The 17926-nt window shown below is 38.9% G+C and overlaps 3 protein-coding genes across 4 annotated transcripts; 1 reads left to right on the top strand and 2 right to left on the bottom strand.

The window, feature by feature from the left end:
* Nucleotides 1–1862: 1862 nt before the first annotated feature.
* LOC140814831 (MLO-like protein 13) lies at nucleotides 1863–6277 on the top strand. Its single transcript, XM_073173921.1, has 14 exons — nucleotides 1863–2118; nucleotides 2282–2339; nucleotides 2446–2627; nucleotides 2753–2869; nucleotides 3002–3062; nucleotides 3225–3298; nucleotides 4515–4589; nucleotides 4687–4775; nucleotides 4854–4903; nucleotides 5155–5195; nucleotides 5308–5514; nucleotides 5620–5687; nucleotides 5761–5821; nucleotides 6062–6277. Exons 1-14 carry the CDS (start codon nucleotides 1996–1998, stop codon nucleotides 6275–6277), a joined length of 1422 nt encoding a protein of 473 aa, XP_073030022.1. The 5' UTR covers nucleotides 1863–1995.
* Nucleotides 6278–6378: 101 nt separating this feature from the next.
* On the bottom strand, nucleotides 6379–8722 carry LOC140814832 (uncharacterized). 2 transcript variants are annotated; one of them, XM_073173923.1, is made up of 5 exons: nucleotides 8503–8722; nucleotides 7651–7933; nucleotides 7291–7527; nucleotides 6935–7152; nucleotides 6379–6812 (listed from the first exon to the last, which is right to left on the bottom strand). In XM_073173923.1, exons 2-5 carry the CDS (start codon nucleotides 7900–7902, stop codon nucleotides 6551–6553), a joined length of 969 nt encoding a protein of 322 aa, XP_073030024.1. In that variant the 5' UTR covers nucleotides 7903–7933; nucleotides 8503–8722; the 3' UTR covers nucleotides 6379–6550. The 2 variants fall into 2 exon arrangements, with proteins under 2 accessions (XP_073030024.1, XP_073030023.1); XM_073173922.1 differs by having other exon boundaries at nucleotides 7651–7917; nucleotides 8503–8716.
* A 5129-nt stretch (nucleotides 8723–13851) lies between these two features.
* On the bottom strand, nucleotides 13852–14898 carry LOC140815628 (uncharacterized). Its single transcript, XM_073174705.1, has one exon. The coding sequence runs from the start codon at nucleotides 14896–14898 to the stop codon at nucleotides 13852–13854; it is 1047 nt and encodes a 348-aa protein (XP_073030806.1).
* Nucleotides 14899–17926: the final 3028 nt, after the last annotated feature.

Raw genomic sequence — 17926 nt, 5'->3', positions numbered from 1 at the left:
AGTTTTGCTTTCTTATTTACGTTTTAATATTGTTAGTAATTTTTAGAAAGCTTTATTTTCTCAAAGTGTTGAGGAAATTGATTTTTGTCATTATCACTAGCATTAGGTTTTTTTGTAAACGATTGAGTTTTCTAGTGATTAATTTTTGGCATAAGGGACCGCACAAGTATTTATACTTGTGCATATTTAATCTCGTCCATTTATTTATGTTGAGCGAATTTGTGTTACAAACTTTATTTTTCCGCTGCATGTTGTCCGAGATGTTGTAACATCTGGCTCAACATTTACTTCTGATAAAACACGAATTTACTGTTTTACATCCTATACTGATATTTTCATTATTTTTTATATCTGTCGGACAAAATAATCCTAACAACAACGGAACACCTATTGTCATAGCTGGAGAATTATCCTTAAAATGATTAGTGGAATTTAAATTGGTCGAGCGGTATTCCTGCTGCTTCTGCCTCATGATGTCTTTTCTTGTAGTTGATGCAATCATAAGTTTTTTTCCTCGAGTCATTCTTCCGTGCGTTTATGAAATTAAAAAGAAGTTCATCAAAATGGAAATGAATAAGTTTAAATGGTATCACACTTCAAATTCACGAGTTTTTATTTCTCGAATACCCAACTCACCGATTAATTCTATCTTGCAATTTACATAGATTTGGTGACCGCACATTTGCACATAATATACTCAAAATCGAACTAATTGTTGGCAAAACTTTAATTACGAGCTAGGATAGTACTAACATTTGTTAAAACTTTGTAGGGGTAGAGCGTTGGCTGTTTTATCAAAATTAATAATTGGTGATAACAATGTAACTCAAATATTTAAATTGTATAGTAGTTTAAGCACAACAGTTCGATTGCTTTCATAACATAAATAATTATTGCATCATAAAAATCAACTTTTCAATAATCGCTTGTGGTCTTGGTTTTGATACTAATTGTAGGATCGAATGTTTATCGTTTCACCAGAAATTATAGTTTGTGGTAATAGTGTAACTTAAAATTTTTAAACCAAACAACAACTAAGCACTATGGTTTGATCGTATGCTAGCTAGCTTATTGTTGAATATTTGTCGGAGAGGAATTCATGAAAGTAATGTCATACTTAGGCCGTGTTTGCAAATGTTTTAAAAAAATGGTTATATACCTTTTATTTTTAAATTTGCAAAAAAAATTTAAAAGAAAAGTCGGTAATATTTTTTTAAACATTTGCAAACACTAGCTTAATCGAGCGTGTAACTAACCAAGATCACTCACGATGTATAATTTTTATTAACGGAAGGCCTGGATGTTAAATTATTTCTCTAGATTTTCTGTGTTTCTAATCCCAAATGAAACTACAACAGAAAATCACAATCATGCTCTTGATTAAATATGAAAAACGAATACGGAAGCGTACCTGAATCTTTAGCCATGGTTTTTAGCGGTTTTGATCTTCCAAAATGTAGAATTTCCTTAGGTACCTAATTCTCTCTGTTGATGGGGATATAAAGAGATATCTTTTACGTTTCTTTTCTACATTTGGGGACCATTACCTTTACTGCATTTATTAAGCAGTTACATAACGTTTGCCTATTTCTAATTTAGCCCCTTCATCAAATTAGAAATTCTGCATATGGTATCCACAATAAATATTCATGACATTTATGCCCTAAGTCAAATTCCTTATTTTAAAATAGATCACATAATGTTTGACTTATTATAATTGATGACCATATACATTCATTTAATTATATAAGTGTCCCAAAAATACTAACACTGGAACCCTAGTACAACGTTAAATGTTCCTTCCTTAAACAGGCATCGTCTCTCCTATACTTTTCCTTCATTCCAAATATACTTGCCTTGCTCTCACCATTAATCTTTCTGCCATCTCAACAGTTTGTCTCAACTTCTGCATTATAACAATTTATCTGCCTCATGATTTCAACTTCAACTAATGATAATTTGTCACATTTCATCAACTAAACCAGACGAGCATAAATGTCGGGTGACGGGTCAGGCCGCTCGTTTGAGTATACACCGACATGGGTCGTGGCTGTTGTCTGTTTTGTCATTGTCTCCATCTCATTTGCTGCTGAACAGATTCTTCATCGACTTGGGAAGGTATGTGAATGCGGAATTAGATAATGTATCTACGAACAGCGATAAAAGTACAAAAATCAACATATAATTTGTATAAACTGCAAATTCGCACGCATTTTTCGATCAGAAACGGAACCGTTAAAGATTTATCATGCTGCCTAGCTAACTTTGGTTTGTGAATCAGTTCTTTAGGCGCAAGAACCAGGATGCATTGTTTGAGGCTTTGCAAAAGCTAAAGGAAGGTTTGTTCCCCGTGTGTGCCTGCATGTTCGTTAATTTACATATACATAAAATTTTCTGGGCAGTACATGGCTAACTTGAGTATAATTTAATCTATGGATTTCACAGAGTTGATGCTTCTGGGATTTATCTCCCTTATGTTAACGATGTTTCAGACTCTGGTCAGCAATATTTGTATGCCTCGTAATCTCGCCGAGGTCATGCTTCCATGTAAGTTGGAAACTCTTCACGCCATCAACGGAAGGAGGCTTTTGTCCAAAGAAGCTGATCTTTCACAAAGCTGTCCAAAGGTATACAAAGATACGCGTCTTGTTAATAATTTAAAACGATTTCGAAAATGTTAAATGTCATGTCCAACTCTCGATCTTAACAGAAAAACGACACGCATTTACTCGTGTATTCTTTTTTTTCACAGGGACAAGTCCCATTTTTGTCTTTAGAAGCGTTGCATCAGCTGCATATATTCATATTTATTTTGGCAGTCGTTTATGTATTCTTTTGCGCCTCAACCATGGCTCTCGGCGGAATCAAGGTATAGATTTCTCCCTCAAATGAATGCGTAAATCTTGTATATTATGCAAGCTTTCTTGATCTGTTTAAACTATTTAAATCACTAGTTTCTCTACGACGTACATGAAAACATATATACGTACTTTGTTTACAGATCCGCGAATGGACGCTTTGGGAGCACTCAATAAGAAATGAAGCGTCAACACATCATAGAAGTAGCTAAGCTAGACATTTAGCGTAATTTTGTTTCATTGTTCGAAAAACTTTTTAAATTATATTATTATCTTAGGGTAGTTCCATTTTTCACCCTCCAAAATACTCTATTTTATAATTTTTAGCATAATATAAACTATTTTATTTGAATTTTGTGAACGTAGGTCATAATCACATGCGAGAATTTATGGAACGAGCCGGAAATTATTGGAGGAAATTTCACGTTATCAGCTGGGTGGTAAGTATTACGTTTTTAAAAGCAGTCCAAACATAAATTATGGTTCAGTCCCGTTTAAGAAAAAATTAGTTTTAATTCTCTGATTAAATATTATATTATATTATATATACTCGATTTAAATTGATTGATACTCAATTTAAGTCACTTGGTACCTGAAATACATACATTGATACCTTATTTTCAACAATATGTACATTATTATCTCAAAAAAATGTTAACATTTCATACCTAAAAATTATAATTATACACCTGATTTGATTAAGTTAATACTTAAAATTCGTGCATTTGTGCTATAATATCAATGATTTGTACCTATTTTTATTTTTTACTTTTCTTGTCTTACATATGAAATGAATAATATGCACAATTAAAACGTATCGATACCCGAAACTCATAATTTTTGTCATAATTTCAATGATATGTGTTTATTTGTACTGAAAAATATCATGAAACTGAAATGATAAAAATATGGGGTTCAGAGAACTAAAACTGAGTTTTCTGATACGAGTACTGAATCCTAAGCTTTATTTGATGTCAGAAACTGAATCTCAAATCCCCTAAAGTGAAGGGGATGTATTAGAACCAAAAAATATATTTTTAGTTTTTTTAAAAAACTAATTATATCCAATAATTTCTATTTGGTTTAACATTTAATTTTATTTTCCAAATTAAACTCCTAAAACTTCCGGAGAATACATTAGACTATAAAGCCAAAATTTGTTATGGGACTAACTTTGATGTTGGAATATAGAAAGTAATAAAAAGATGCCAACCCCATGAACCGTAAATGAATGAAAATGATATTGTATGCGACGATGATCATTTTATGTTGCACTCGAAGTGTTACTCATGATACATTTTTTATACATGATGTGGACATGATCGTCTCAATGAACCCCACATGCATTGTTTTGAATTCAGATGATCATATAAACATCATGTATAAAAATACACCGAGAATAACATTTTCGAAGTAGCATAATCCAGCACGATTAATCTCTTGGTCTGCTGATATAATCTCTCCCTTGCTTGGTCCTTGTCATAACATTAACTCCCTCACCCAGTTGTGATTAAAAAAATATGATGTTATGCCATTTCTAAATAAATATCTTATCCAAATTCAACTAGTTCAACTCAAGTAAATTTACATCTACAATAAAATACTGCACTCGATGCATACATTTCTATTAATCTGTAATACCTGTTTCTCATGCAGGTGGCATTCTTCAAACAATTTTACGGATCGGTCACTAAATCAGACTACCTAGCACTACGACAAGGATTTATTCGTGTAAAATTCCCTAGCCATATCCATTTTTATTTCTTGCATTTTGATAACATTAGATTCGTTAAATTAACATCTGTTTCTGTTTCTTTTCTTGGTGAAGGAACATTGTCCTAGCCTCCCAGATTACAATTTTCACAAGTACATGCTGAGGACGTTAGAACACGATTTCAAGAAAATCGTAGGAATAAGGTTGTAAAAAATAATATCATATCATTAATATACAAGCTTGAAACTTATGCTGATACTGGAAAAATGATATTTCAACAGCTGGTACTTATGGCTCTTTGTTGTGATCTTTTTGCTTGTGAACATTGAAGGTACTTTAAAGATTCTTTTTCCTAGTTTAATAATGTTTTCCGAGTTAGAGTTGTTTTGTGCTTATAACGCCCCCCGTCGATCCATGGGAATGATTTGATAAGTTCTATAAGGTTATGTAATAGATTATTTAAGTCGCTATTGAAATCCATTGTAATTCGTACAGTTAGAGTATAGTTTTTGCAACCCTATCGGCGGACGTGACAGAATCTTGGCAATGAATCTAACATTGTGCACTGAATGGATATTGCAGGATGGCACCTATATTTTTGGCTCTCATTTTTACCTTTAGTTGTAAGTGACACAATTCTTGGTTATCACATATAAATTTACTGAAACGGTCTTCAATTGTCTAAACGTGCCGTGCACGTGTTCTTGTGGGGTGTTTTTCTGTAATATTTTTCAGCTGCTGCTTATCGTTGGGGCTAAATTGGAGCATATCATGACAGAATTAGCAAATGATGCTGCACAAAGAGCTGATGACACTGAAGGGACAAGAGTGAGGCCTTCCGATGAATTGTTCTGGTTCCATCAACCAGCTCTCGTTCTTTATTTGATTCACTTCATTTTGTTCCAAAATTCTTTCGAGATCGCATTCTTGTTCTGGATTTGGGTGAGTTGGAACTATATTCTTTCACCTCCATATTTCAAGAAAATTGTTTATTTTCTATAATTTTGGCACTAAATTCTGGTAAAAGTTGCTGGTTTTTCTTTCCAGGGCACATATGGAGTCAGATCATGCATCATAGAGGAGTTGGGATTCATCATCCCTAGAATTGTCGTTGGGTATAGAATCGATCACTTGTATAAAAATCAAACGTATCCGCTTATGCTTTTGCTCATAATCCTTGGTTTGCAGGGTGGTGGTTCAAGTTCTTTGCAGTTATAGCACTTTGCCTTTATATGCATTAGTCTCACAGGTAAACTATAAGCTTTTCATACTTTGTGTAAAAATGGAAATTTTAATCTATTTTAAGTCAAGGACCTTAGTGATCTATATCTTTCTTTCGAAAAAAAGGATTCCTTTGGTGGACAAAACAAAAGGGTTTTTGTTAATTGATCAAAACATACCTCTGGCCGGCCTCGCAACAATTTTGAGATATTGGAGGTTTTGATTTTAAATAAAGCGATACATATACTTCTTGTTTCTTGGAAAGCAGATGGGCACCATGTTTAAGCAGACCGTTTTCAACGAGTTTACTCATGAACTCATACTGGACTGGGCAGCATCATCACACAGGAGTGCGAACAATATGATTGCTGAATCAAGCAACAGTCCCATTTGCGATGCTCAAGAAACGGCAGCAGCTGAACCTGTGATTGAACTTTCTCGTCCAAACAGTTCTGGGATCGCATTTGGTCCGGACAAAGATTAGTCATATGCTGCTGCACCTTAGTTTCTTAAGGTTTATCTGCTATTTATCGTGCAGGAAATAAAAATGTACAGAAAATATGGGCTAGAAATGGGAATGCTGAGGAAATATGTCACAGACTCACAGATTTGGGATTAGTAATAAAGTTTTTATTCAGTCTAATCCTTTCATGTTAGTACATTGTTCTATGCATATTTAGACACAATAGAAAGGGATAATAACAGGCCCCTTTCATACTTAAATCATTTACAAAAAGAGATCTACACTGAGCCGAAGTTACGGTACAGACGCTACAAAACTAAGATTCTGTTTTTCAACTGTAATATTATTAAGTTCAAATCTACTATCTATAATGGTAGAGCATTGGCTGTTTGACTCCGCCGTTCCAAGATCATTCAATGTTCTTTTAGCATAGACGGTGAAACCAATGGCCGCGATTATTGCAATCATGAAAGAAATAACATTATGAATCACCTCCACTGGAGTAAGGTGATGGTTGCCATACTGGACATCTGTTAGGGTCCTTATAAGCCGGCCACTGCAAGAAATAGCCCCAAAACGTATACACAAAGATCCGTGTCAAAAAATTGAAATACGAAGAAAAGAAACAGTCGCACACCATTTTCAGGAAAAAAGGAACGAATGTAAAGGTGATATGACCTGTAGATGTAAAGGAAGGCTTCGGGAATCATTCCAGCAATTGATCCGCAGAAATAAGGCCAGCATCTCATACTTGTTACCACTACCGCGTAATTGAATATCGTGTATGGAAAGGGCGAAATCCTAAAAAGAGCAACAACTTTAAATTGATGGAACCAACTTCCTTCTCCAACCAATCTCATCATGGCAGCCTTTTTAGGCCATCTATTCAACCATTGCTGCAGATGCATCAAGAGAACAGAGAATTTGAGTACAACGGCAGTATAATGAAAGGTCAGGATAAAAAAGCCAAAGCCTATACATTATGGATACAGGCATATAACAAGAAACAAAAGCGGAAGCTGACTATTTCTTACATGAATTCTGGCACGAAATAATAAACCGATTAAGTACGGTAGGATCATTCCTATGGTTGTTCCAACCATGATTATGACAAATCCGAAGCCATATCCAAAAAACATCCCAGCTAGCCACATGGAAGGACCAGAGGGAATTAGAAACACAGGGAACAGAGCCAAAGAAGCTAAGAGTACAAGTGCAAGAACTGGACGACCAAATGCAGTGGCTTCCCATCGAAAGATAGGAAAAAGAACCTAGCAAAATAAATGAAATACAGATCAAGATACACAAGAAGTCGTATTTCTATAAAGATCGAGTATAAAAGTAAATAAACAGGAAAAAATATGCACTTGAAGACAAATAAAACAGCCAGTAACCTTCTGTATAAGAAAGGGCATCCCCCATTTTAAGAAAACAAGGAGAGTAATTATCAAGATTGAACACCATACTGCTGCCTTGATCCACCACAAAAGAGATTCTTTCCTCGATTGTGTTTGAGATTCTAAAGTATTTGCTTCAGGTATCCTTATTTCGTTGGCTATAACGAACTTTCTATACCCACTGCTGTCCCTCACTAGGATGCTGGCATGTTTTGTGTCCAACTCTTGGTTTGATTGTGGAATATTCATCTAGACACCTGATGTCTGCAAATACGAAAAACTGGGAAAAAGTGTTAAAAACTGCCATGGGGTAGAGAAGTAATCACATTAGCACATTAAGGCATATGTATCTAAGCAAAGAATAAAATCTGGCCCCAACAATATCTCCTAAATTACAAGTACAATAAGATGGCACACAAATTCTTATTTTGAAACATCATAATTGTCCCAGGACTACACATAGCACATCTTTGACATCTTGGATTGAATAAATTTCGCAACGTGGTGACAAATACAAAGTAGTTACGAACAGGTTGTAGCTGCATTTGCAAGTTGGTGGTAGTGGGAGGTCAAATTATATTAGCCAAGTTCTAAAAAGCGTGACTAAGTGCACAATCAAGCTTCAAGCAGTGGGTTTTGTACGCGAATTTTGTTATAATTTTAATTATATCAAGTAATTAATAATTTAATTATAAATAATCCTTAATATTTTAAGAATAAATTCATAAATTTTCAAGAGTTTGAAACATTTATTTCAATGTATTTACCTCACACTTTTTAGAACACATAATGTGAAAAGAAACAACCAAGGGAATACCAATAATTCATTTAGATTTTAAACACATTTACCTTCTGCAGATCAAGGGTGTGTACGTGCTCAACTTCAAAAGGCTCCAACTTCCCGTGTTTGATGTCCAAACAAATTATACTCGAACTGAAAGAACAGATTGGGATGGAACATATAAATAATGAAGCAAACAGAAAAGAAAAGTTGAACGAGGATAACAGGAAATAGAAAGCCTCACACTTCAACACAGAATGGGTAAAATAAAACAAAAATAACAATAATAAACAGTGCCCGAAACTCAAAGAAAATGGGAACTCGCCTGATCACCACCCTAGTTCTTCACCCGCCACTAGGAGCTTACTTGTTGGGTTTGTTATATTTTCCTCTCCTTGTACTTTATTCTTCTCAGTCAGATTAATATCGAACCATTAGATAAGTGAAAATCTTGTTTGTGGATTTCATAATTACACGAGGAAAATGAAATTTCGAGGTGGACAGAGTATGCTGCTTTCGAGCCAAGAAAATGGGATTTGTAAGTGGCGTGTGTTGTTGGATTTCACTCCATTTTTTCTGGCAGTGGTTTTATGCATCTCAAAATTTTATGTAACCACACAGGCCTATAGGTACTAATTCAGATATTCGATTAGAAATTGCTTTCTTGTTTTATGCTAAGTGAGTACGACGTGTGTCCTACAGGCCACAAGAAAAATAAGCAGAGGGTATGAGTTCAAAACTCTCTGGATCACAAATAATCGAACCTTATATTGGTACAAAATGTACTCAAACTCTCGGACAGTCATCTCTCAGGATTAGCCAAAAAATGTCAATTTTCCACTCGAACTTTCTATCCCCGACCATGAATTTCCTGCCATTTTTTGACCTTTTAAATGTATGATCAATAAATTCTTTTTTCTAAAAAAAGTATACTCATTAAATACATGGGTGTATTATTAATGCATTGTATTTTTTAGAAAACGAAATACTTTACTTTGAGCACTTCTGGTGTGAGATGGATCGATTAGATCTATACATACAGTAAAAGATAATATTTTTTATCAGACGGATTTGTAAAACTATAAAGATGATAGAATAAAAATTTGTAAAATTTGTCATGTCACGCCCCGAAACTCGGGATGGACACCGGCGTCGTTGACAATCACACAATTGAAAACAACAAGCCTTTCGTAGTACAGTTTAAACCGAAACCAGTTTATATATCATAATCTCAAAATGTAACAATTGTCTTTATAATCACCGAAATAAATAAGAAGACAGAGTTTTAAATGCGAAAACGTAAACACTGAAATAAAATAACTTAAACTAATCCAAGTTCTTGAATGTTCACCATCCCCAAAACTGCTCGGATTCTTCTTCTTCAACATGTTCCTCGTTTTTATCTGGGGAGGGTCGTAAGGGGGGTGAGTATTTGGGAATACTCAGCAAGTGAGGAAAAATCGAGCACAATAAAGACAACATGTATAAAATTTCGAACATAAAACATGAGTTCCATACGTACTTCGTAAACATGCATAATATTGACACAGCACTGCGACTCATCTACTTTCTACGGTTTACTGACGTCAGTCCCTAATTTTTACTCCTCTAAGAGGGCGAGGCCGTATAGTGGTTATGTCCCCCACCGCGTATGGGTACGTCGTGGTTGGGATTCCCACCCGTATACAGTCGACTCCTCACAGTGCATTTAAAATCGTATGACAATATACGCAAAGAGTAGAAAGAAAATTGTACTCGACTATTTATTTTTCTTGTAAAAATCGAAAACATGTATGCATAAATTCGAGGTTTTAAAGTTTAAAAATAGCCCACTTACAATGATTATTGATGCTAAAAACGTGGTGGCTAGGCTCGAAAATAGGGTCGCTTCTTGCTCCTTCTTCGGACAGACCTTCGGCTTGAATTCTTGAATGATTTTCGGGCAGAGTTTGGCTATGGGGAGGCTGCTGAATTTTGTGAACTTCAGCAAGGGATTTCGAAATTATGGGTGTGATAATGGCTATGCCTGATGGGGTATTTATAGGGGAGGATGGTGGGTCTAAACTTGGTACTTATATCATACCGAAATTGCTCCAAATCTCTCCATATTTGACTCCAATTTTTTGCCAATATTTCGAAAATTCTGCTTCCTATATTGTGAGATTTATATCCTGATCCAATGTCCTTGATTGATTCGAAATCTATGTGGCCAAGAGTAAGGATTTTGTGCCCAAGTTTGATGATTTATCTTCCATGTTCCTTGTATTTATCCATCTCAAATCCTAGGCATGCAATCTAGTAGGATCTCGAAATTTCTCTAGCAAATATCATGCCTCAAGTCTTTGAATTTGTAGGATATTCAAATTTTGCAAGAATCTCCTTTCTAATTTCGAAAATATGCTTGCAAGGTGTAGATTTAAATTGGCTTGACCAAGATTTCAGCATATCTTATACAAAAAATCCAATAAAAAATAATTTCCTTACAATTATAATTGCATGGCTAAAATCGGATCTTTACATCCCTCCCTCCTTATGAGAAGTTTCGTCCTCGAAACTTGAGCTGTCTTGGTCACCAAATAGGTAGGGATAACCTTTTCGCATCTTTTCTTCAACTTCCCAAGTTGCTTCGCGCTCAGTATGGTTGGACCACTGCACTTTGACGTAGGGAATGATACGTCGTCTGTGGACTTGTTCCTTGGTGTCCACGATCCTAATGGGGACTTCTTCGTATTTCAGTTCTTCCCCCAAGTTCCCTTCAATTATGAGTGGTTCTACCTCCAACACGTGACTCGGGTCTGGAATGTACCTTCTTAGTTGGGACACATGGAACACGTTGTGTATCCTTGACATGTTGGGTGGCAGTGCCAGCCTGCATGCTAGCGTGCCCACTTTTTCCAAGATTTCAAAGGGTCCAACATATCGAGGGTTCAATTTCCCGGCCTTGCTGAATCGGGCAACACCTCTCATAGGCGATACTTTCACATAAGCTTTATCGCCCACGCTGAACTCTACAGGTCTTCTTTTAAGATCAGCCCAGCTATTCTGTCGGTCTTGAGCTGCCTTGAGCTTTTCTCGGACAATTTTAACCTTATCCACTGTCATCTGTACTAGCTCGGGTCCCACCATGGCTTTTTCTCCCACTTCATCCCAGTAAAGTGGTGACCGACATTTCCTTCCATAAAGGGCTTCGTACGGAGCCATTCCGATGCTGCTGTGATAGCTGTTGTTATAAGCAAACTCAATTAAGGGTAGATGAGTGCTCCAGTTGCTACTGAATTTAAGAGCGCATGCTCGCAGCATATCCTCTAAAGTCTGTATGGTTCTCTCCGTTTGTCCATCGGTTTGAGGATGATAGGCCGTACTTAGGGTCACTTTCGTTCCCATGGCCTCTTGAAAGCTCTTCCAAAAGCGCGAGACGAACCTCGGATATCTATCGGATAGAATTCTCACTGGCACTCCATGCAGCCTCACAATGTTGTCCATGTACAGAGAAGCCAACTTATCGAGATTGTAGTTCATGCAGACGGGTAGGAAGTGTGCGGTCTTTGTGAGTCTGTCCACAATCACCCATATACCGTCGTGGCTCTGCCTAGACCTTGGCAATCCTACCACAAAATCCATGGAGATGTGTTCCCATTTCCATTCGGGAATCTCCAGAGGTTGCAGTAATCCTCCAGGTCGCTGGTGTTCTGCTTTGACCTGCTGGCATACCTGACATCTGGAGACGAATTCAGCTACATCTCTCTTCATGCCATTCCACCAGAAACTGTTCTTGAGAGGTCCCTGTACATTTTCGTACTGCCTGGATGGACTGAGAATTTGGACTTGTGCGCCTCTGCCATTATCTCTTGGCGAAGGTTATCATTGTCGGGCACACACAGTCTCCCTTTCATCCACAAGATTCCCTTGTCATCAATCTGATGCTCCTGAGACTTCCCTTCTCTAACCTGCTCCTTAATTTTAGTAAGTACCGGGTCTCGATCCTGGTTTAACTTGACGGTCTCCTGTAGGCATGGCTGGGCAGAGAGGGACGCTAGAGTTATCTTGCCTGGGCCCTTTCGACTTAGCGCATCAGCCACTTTGTTTGCTTTACCCGGATGGTAGCTTATGATCAAGTCATAGTCCTTCAGGAGTTCGATCCATCGCCTTTGCCTCATGTTAAGTTCCTTCTGGGTGAACAAGTACTTGAGGCTCTGATGGTCTGTGAAGATTTCACATTTAGCACCATAGAGATAGTGCCTCCAAATCTTTAAGGCGAAGACAACCGCTGCTAGCTCCAGGTCATGAGTAGGATAATTCTGCTCGTGCGGTTTCAACTGTCTTGACGCATAGGCGATCACTCTTCCTTCTTGCATGAGTACGCACCCTAGGCCGTCCTTAGAGGCGTCACTGTAAATAGTGAAATCTTTATTCTCTGCTGGCAAGATCAACACTGGTGTGGATGCGAGTTTCTCTTTTAGTGTCTGGAAACTTTTCTCGCAATCCTCACTCCAGGTGAATTTAGAATTTTTCTGTGTGAGCTTCGTCAGTGGCATGGCTATCGAGGAGAACCCTTCGACGAATTTTCGGTAATACCCTGCCAACCCAAGGAAGCTTCTGATATCGGTGGCGTTCTTCGGTCTCGGCCACTCTGTAATCGCCTCTACTTTCCTTGGATCCACTGACACTCCTGTTCTCGAGATCACGTGTCCTAGAAACGACACACTTCTCAGCCAGAATTCACACTTGCTAAACTTAGCATAGAGCTTATTCTCTCTTAAGATTTGCAGAGCAAGGTGAAGGTTCTCTTCGTGGCTCGCCTCGTCAGGAGAATAGACGAGAATATCATTGATGAATACCACTATGAACTGATCCAGGAATGGCTTGAACACTCTGTTCATAAGGTCCATGAATGCTGCTGGTGCGTTGGTCAGACCAAAGGGCATCACTGTGAATTCATAGTGCACGTATCTGGTTCGAAAGGCTGTCTTGGGAATGTCTTCAGCCCTGACCTTCAATTGGTGATATCCTGTCCTGAGATCCAGTTTAGAAAAGACGGCGGCTCTTTTAAGCTGATCGAACAGATCGTCTATCCGAGGTAGAGGGTATCTGTTCTTGATTGTGATCTTGTTCAATTCCCTTTAGTCGATGCATAATCTCATACTTCCGTCTTTCTTCTTTACGAAGAGCACTGGAGCTCCCCACGGGGACACACTTGGTCGAATCTGCCTTTTATCTAGCAATTCTTGGAGTTGTTCCTTTAACTCCTTGAGTTCGGCCGGTGCCATTCTATACGGTGCCTTAGAGATTGGTGCCGCACCGGGAACCAGGTTGATTTCGAACTCCACTTCGCGGTCCGGGACCGTCCCTGAGAGTTCTTCTGGGAAAACATCTGGAAAATCTCTCACTACCGGGATGTACTCCAGTTTCAGCTCGACTTATTCTTTTGCCTCACTGACCATTGCTAGGTAGATGTCTTCTCCGGATTTCATGGCTTTCCAAGCTTGAGCTGCGGAAAGTAGCAACTTCCGTTCCTTGGATTTACCATGAAACACAACTTCCTTCTGCTCTGTGGTTAGGAGTTTAACTCTCTTCCCTTTACAATATACTATTGCACTGTTTCTTGCCAACCAATCCATTCCTAAGATTACGTCGAAATCGACCATGATCAATTGTATCAAGTCGGCGCTAAAAGTCTGATCACTAATACTGATTTTACAGTCTCTGAAAATCTCGTCGGTTTCGACGGCTCTATTAGTAGGTGTGGCTATTCGGAGGGGTTCAGTTAGTTTATCAGGCTTATCTCCTAACTTCTTAGCAAACCTCTTAGACATAAAGGAATGCGTAGCACCGCAGTCAAATAATGCATAGGCAGGTACTGATTGAATTAGAATGGTACCTGACACTACTTCAGTTGCGTCGTCAGCCTCTTCCTGAGTCATGGCAAAGATCCTAGCATTGGGTTTGTCCTCCTTTGGTTTACTAGGGCCTGCTCCCGTATTTGGCCCAGTTCCTCTGTTTGGCCCTGCTGGTCGGTTGGCGGCGGTAGGGCATTCTGCAATTCGGTGTCCCGCTCTCCCACATCCAAAGCATACACCGCTGGCCCTTCGGCATTCCCCGGAGTGCTTGAAGCCACATGTTGAGCATGGCTTGAGTCCTTGATAGTTAGTAGCGGGGGATTGCCCGGAGGGAGGTCCACCTGACTGATTGGGCCTCTTGAACACTGGTCTCCCTAGAGAAGGCTGGCTGTTAAGGGGTCGCTTGTTCCTGTTTTCCCCTTCTCTTCGACGAATATCAGCCTCGGCTCGGATAGCCGCACCCATCAAATCTGAAAAGTTGGCAGGTTGGTAGACCGCTAGAGCTGACTGGATCCTACTGTTCAATCCTTTCTTAAAGCGGTGCAATTTCAGAACTTCGTCTGCCATGATTGCTGGAGCATAAGACCCGAGGGCATTGAACTGAGAGGTGTATTCCACCACTGACATGTCTGGAGCCTGAATGAAATTTTCAAATTCACTTAGCTTCTGCAGTCTGACTTCTGCCGGGTAATACTATTTCAGAAATGTTTCTCGGAAGATACGCCATGTGATTGGCCCAGCAGCGGTCATGGCTGGCGAGACTGCTTCCCACCATTTAGCTGCCTTGTCTTCCAGGAAGGGCACTATCACGTCCACTTTTAGTGCATCCAGGACTTCCAACAGTTTCAACTGAGTTTCCACACTCTTTAGCCAACTCTGGCTAACTTCAGGATCAGCTGCGCCACTGAAAGTTGGACACCTGTTTTTGCGTAGTGACTCATAATGAAACTTGACACCATGCTGTGGTGGAGGTGGGGGCTGTTGATTAGCATTCGGGTTCACTAACCCTTGAAGTGTCGTCGCCACGATCGTGTCTATAGCCATTAGGTCTGCTTGATTGAGATTGAACTGAGGTGGAGGCCCGTTGCCTTCTTCATTAGTGCTGTTGTTATTGTTGTTGTTGTTGTTGTTGTTGTTGTTGTTAGCATAACGGGGGTTGCGGTTCTGTCTCGGTGGTCTACCGGCCATTTCCTACAAGTTAAACGCTTCTAAGAATTTGTTGTACAAATCGACAAGATTGAATAGATAAGTTATGCTGGAACAACTGAGTAAATAAACAAACACAACTTGAATATAGATGCACGACTGAGATAAATAATAATCATATTTTATTAATTTTCGAATTTAAAGAAACAACTGAATGAACAAAGCGTACTGAATGGAAATAAGTCATGCTGACTGAAAATAAAATAGCAACAATGGAAGGATAAACTCCTAGTAATAAGGAAAGGTAACTAAGGAAATCTAATCGTCTATCTCTCTATCTCCTATGGCAGCTATAGGCTCATCTATCTCAACAGGTGCTTCTTCTTCCGGCTCCTCCTCCGGCTCTTCCTCTTGCAGTATCTCCACCATGTGGGTGAGTTGGGCATTCTCTGTAGTAAGCTGAGCATTCTCTGCATTGAGCTGGGCCACCTGCGCCTTCCACTCCTGAACGTCTGCCTCTGCCTCGTCCAATAGATCTACGGTACACTGGTGGCGCAGTTCGTACCCCTTCTTGTTTTCCTTGATCTTGTTCTTCAATGCTTCACCATGTTGAGTCAGCTGGTAGTTCACCTTGGCAATGCAGCTTATAGCCTCACTCAAATTTTCCAATCTCTTTTTGCCCCTGGCATTCTGCTGTTTTTCTTCTTCCAATTCCTTGCGATAGCGCTCCACATCCTCTCGCAACTTTCCATTTTGATATTTGCACTGCTCTATGACGTCCCGTAGGTCCATGTTATCTCCCCTAACTAGTTCACCTTGATAGATAGACTGATTAAGGCGGACTTGAGTCTCTTCTTTCTCAGCGGTTAAGGTTTCGACCTCACTCCTCCTCTCACTCAATCGGGCTCTAAGTCGTCGAATCTGACGGGACTGATAGTGAAGGGAAAGCTCCTTCAGACGAATGGCAGCTTGGACACGAGTACGGGGTCGCATGGGAGTAGATGGAGCCATTTCCTGAAATCAAAAATGGAAATGCTCAGAATCCGAAATAGGCAGTATATAACAAGTGCGAATATGCAATATATATGAAATTTTCGAAATTTAAATAAATATATAATTTTTTTTCCAAAAATGGAAAGTTGGAATTAGACATATGGGTTCGAAGCATATGTCGAGAGGATTCCAGAACAGTTGACGGAATCGAATTCGGAATTTCCTACGAAAAGTTATAAGGGTTACAAAACTTTCCTAAAACGGCAAAAACGACGTTTCGGGGGCCTAAACGGAGGATTTTCACGATTCCAGAGTGGTGCTCACGACTTTAAAGTCGTGAGCCTTGATCGTTGGGCCGTTTCGGAGGGGATAGCATCGGCCTCGAGTTAAAATTCCACCGAAAATTTTTAGGTTTTTTTTTTTTTTTGAAAATCGATTTTTTTCCCAACCGGACTATGAACCTGGCGGCTCTGATACCACTAAAATGTCATGCCCCGAAACTCGGGATGGACAACGGCGTCGTTGACAATCACACAATTGAAAACAACAAGCCTTTCGTAGTACAGTTTAAACCGAAACCAGTTTATATATCATAATCTCAAAATGTAACAATTGTCTTTACAATCACCGAAATAAATAAGAAGACAGAGTTTTAAATGCGAAAACGTAAACACTGAAATAAAATAACTTAAACTAATCCAAGTTCTTGAATGTTCACCATCCCCAAAACTGCTCGGATTCTTCTTCTTCAACATGTTCCTCGTTTTTATCTGGGGAGGGTCGTAAGGGGGGTGAGTATTTGGGAATACTCAGCAAGTGAGGGAAAATCGAGCACAATAAAGACAACATGTATAAAATTTCGAACATAAAACATGAGTTCCATACGTACTTCGTAAACATGCATAATATTGACACAGCACTGCGACTCATCTACTTTCTACGGTTTACTGACGTCAGTCCCTAATTTTTACTCCTCTAAGAGGGCGAGGCCGTATAGCGGTTATGTCCCCCACCGCGTATGGGTACGTCGTGGTTGGGATTCCCACTCGTATACAGTCGACTCCTCACAGTGCATTTAAAATCGTATGACAATATACGCAAAGAGTAGAAAGAAAATTGTACTCGACTATTTATTTTTCTTGTAAAAATCGAAAACATGTATGCATAAATTCGAGGTTTTAAAGTTTAAAAATAGCCCACTTACAATGATTATTGATGCTAAAAACGTGGTGGCTAGGCTCGAAAATAGGGTCGCTTCTTGCTCCTTCTTCGGACAGACCTTCAGCTTGAATTCTTGAATGATTTTCGGGCAGAGTTTGGCTATGGGGAGGCTGCTGAATTTCGTGAACTTCAGCAAGGGATTTCGAAATTATGGGTGTGATAACGGCTATGCCTGATGGGGTATTTATAGGGGAGGATGGTGGGTCTAAACTTGGTACTTATATCATACCGAAATTGCTCCAAATCTCTCCATATTTGACTCCAATTTCTTGCCAATATTTCGAAAATTCTGCTT

Source organism: Primulina eburnea, chromosome 15 (genome assembly GCF_022965805.1).
Source record: "Primulina eburnea isolate SZY01 chromosome 15, ASM2296580v1, whole genome shotgun sequence".
Taxonomy (NCBI): Eukaryota; Viridiplantae; Streptophyta; class Magnoliopsida; order Lamiales; family Gesneriaceae; genus Primulina; species Primulina eburnea.
Note: the sequence above shows the minus strand (reverse complement) of the source record. Positions and strands in the feature narration are given on the sequence as shown.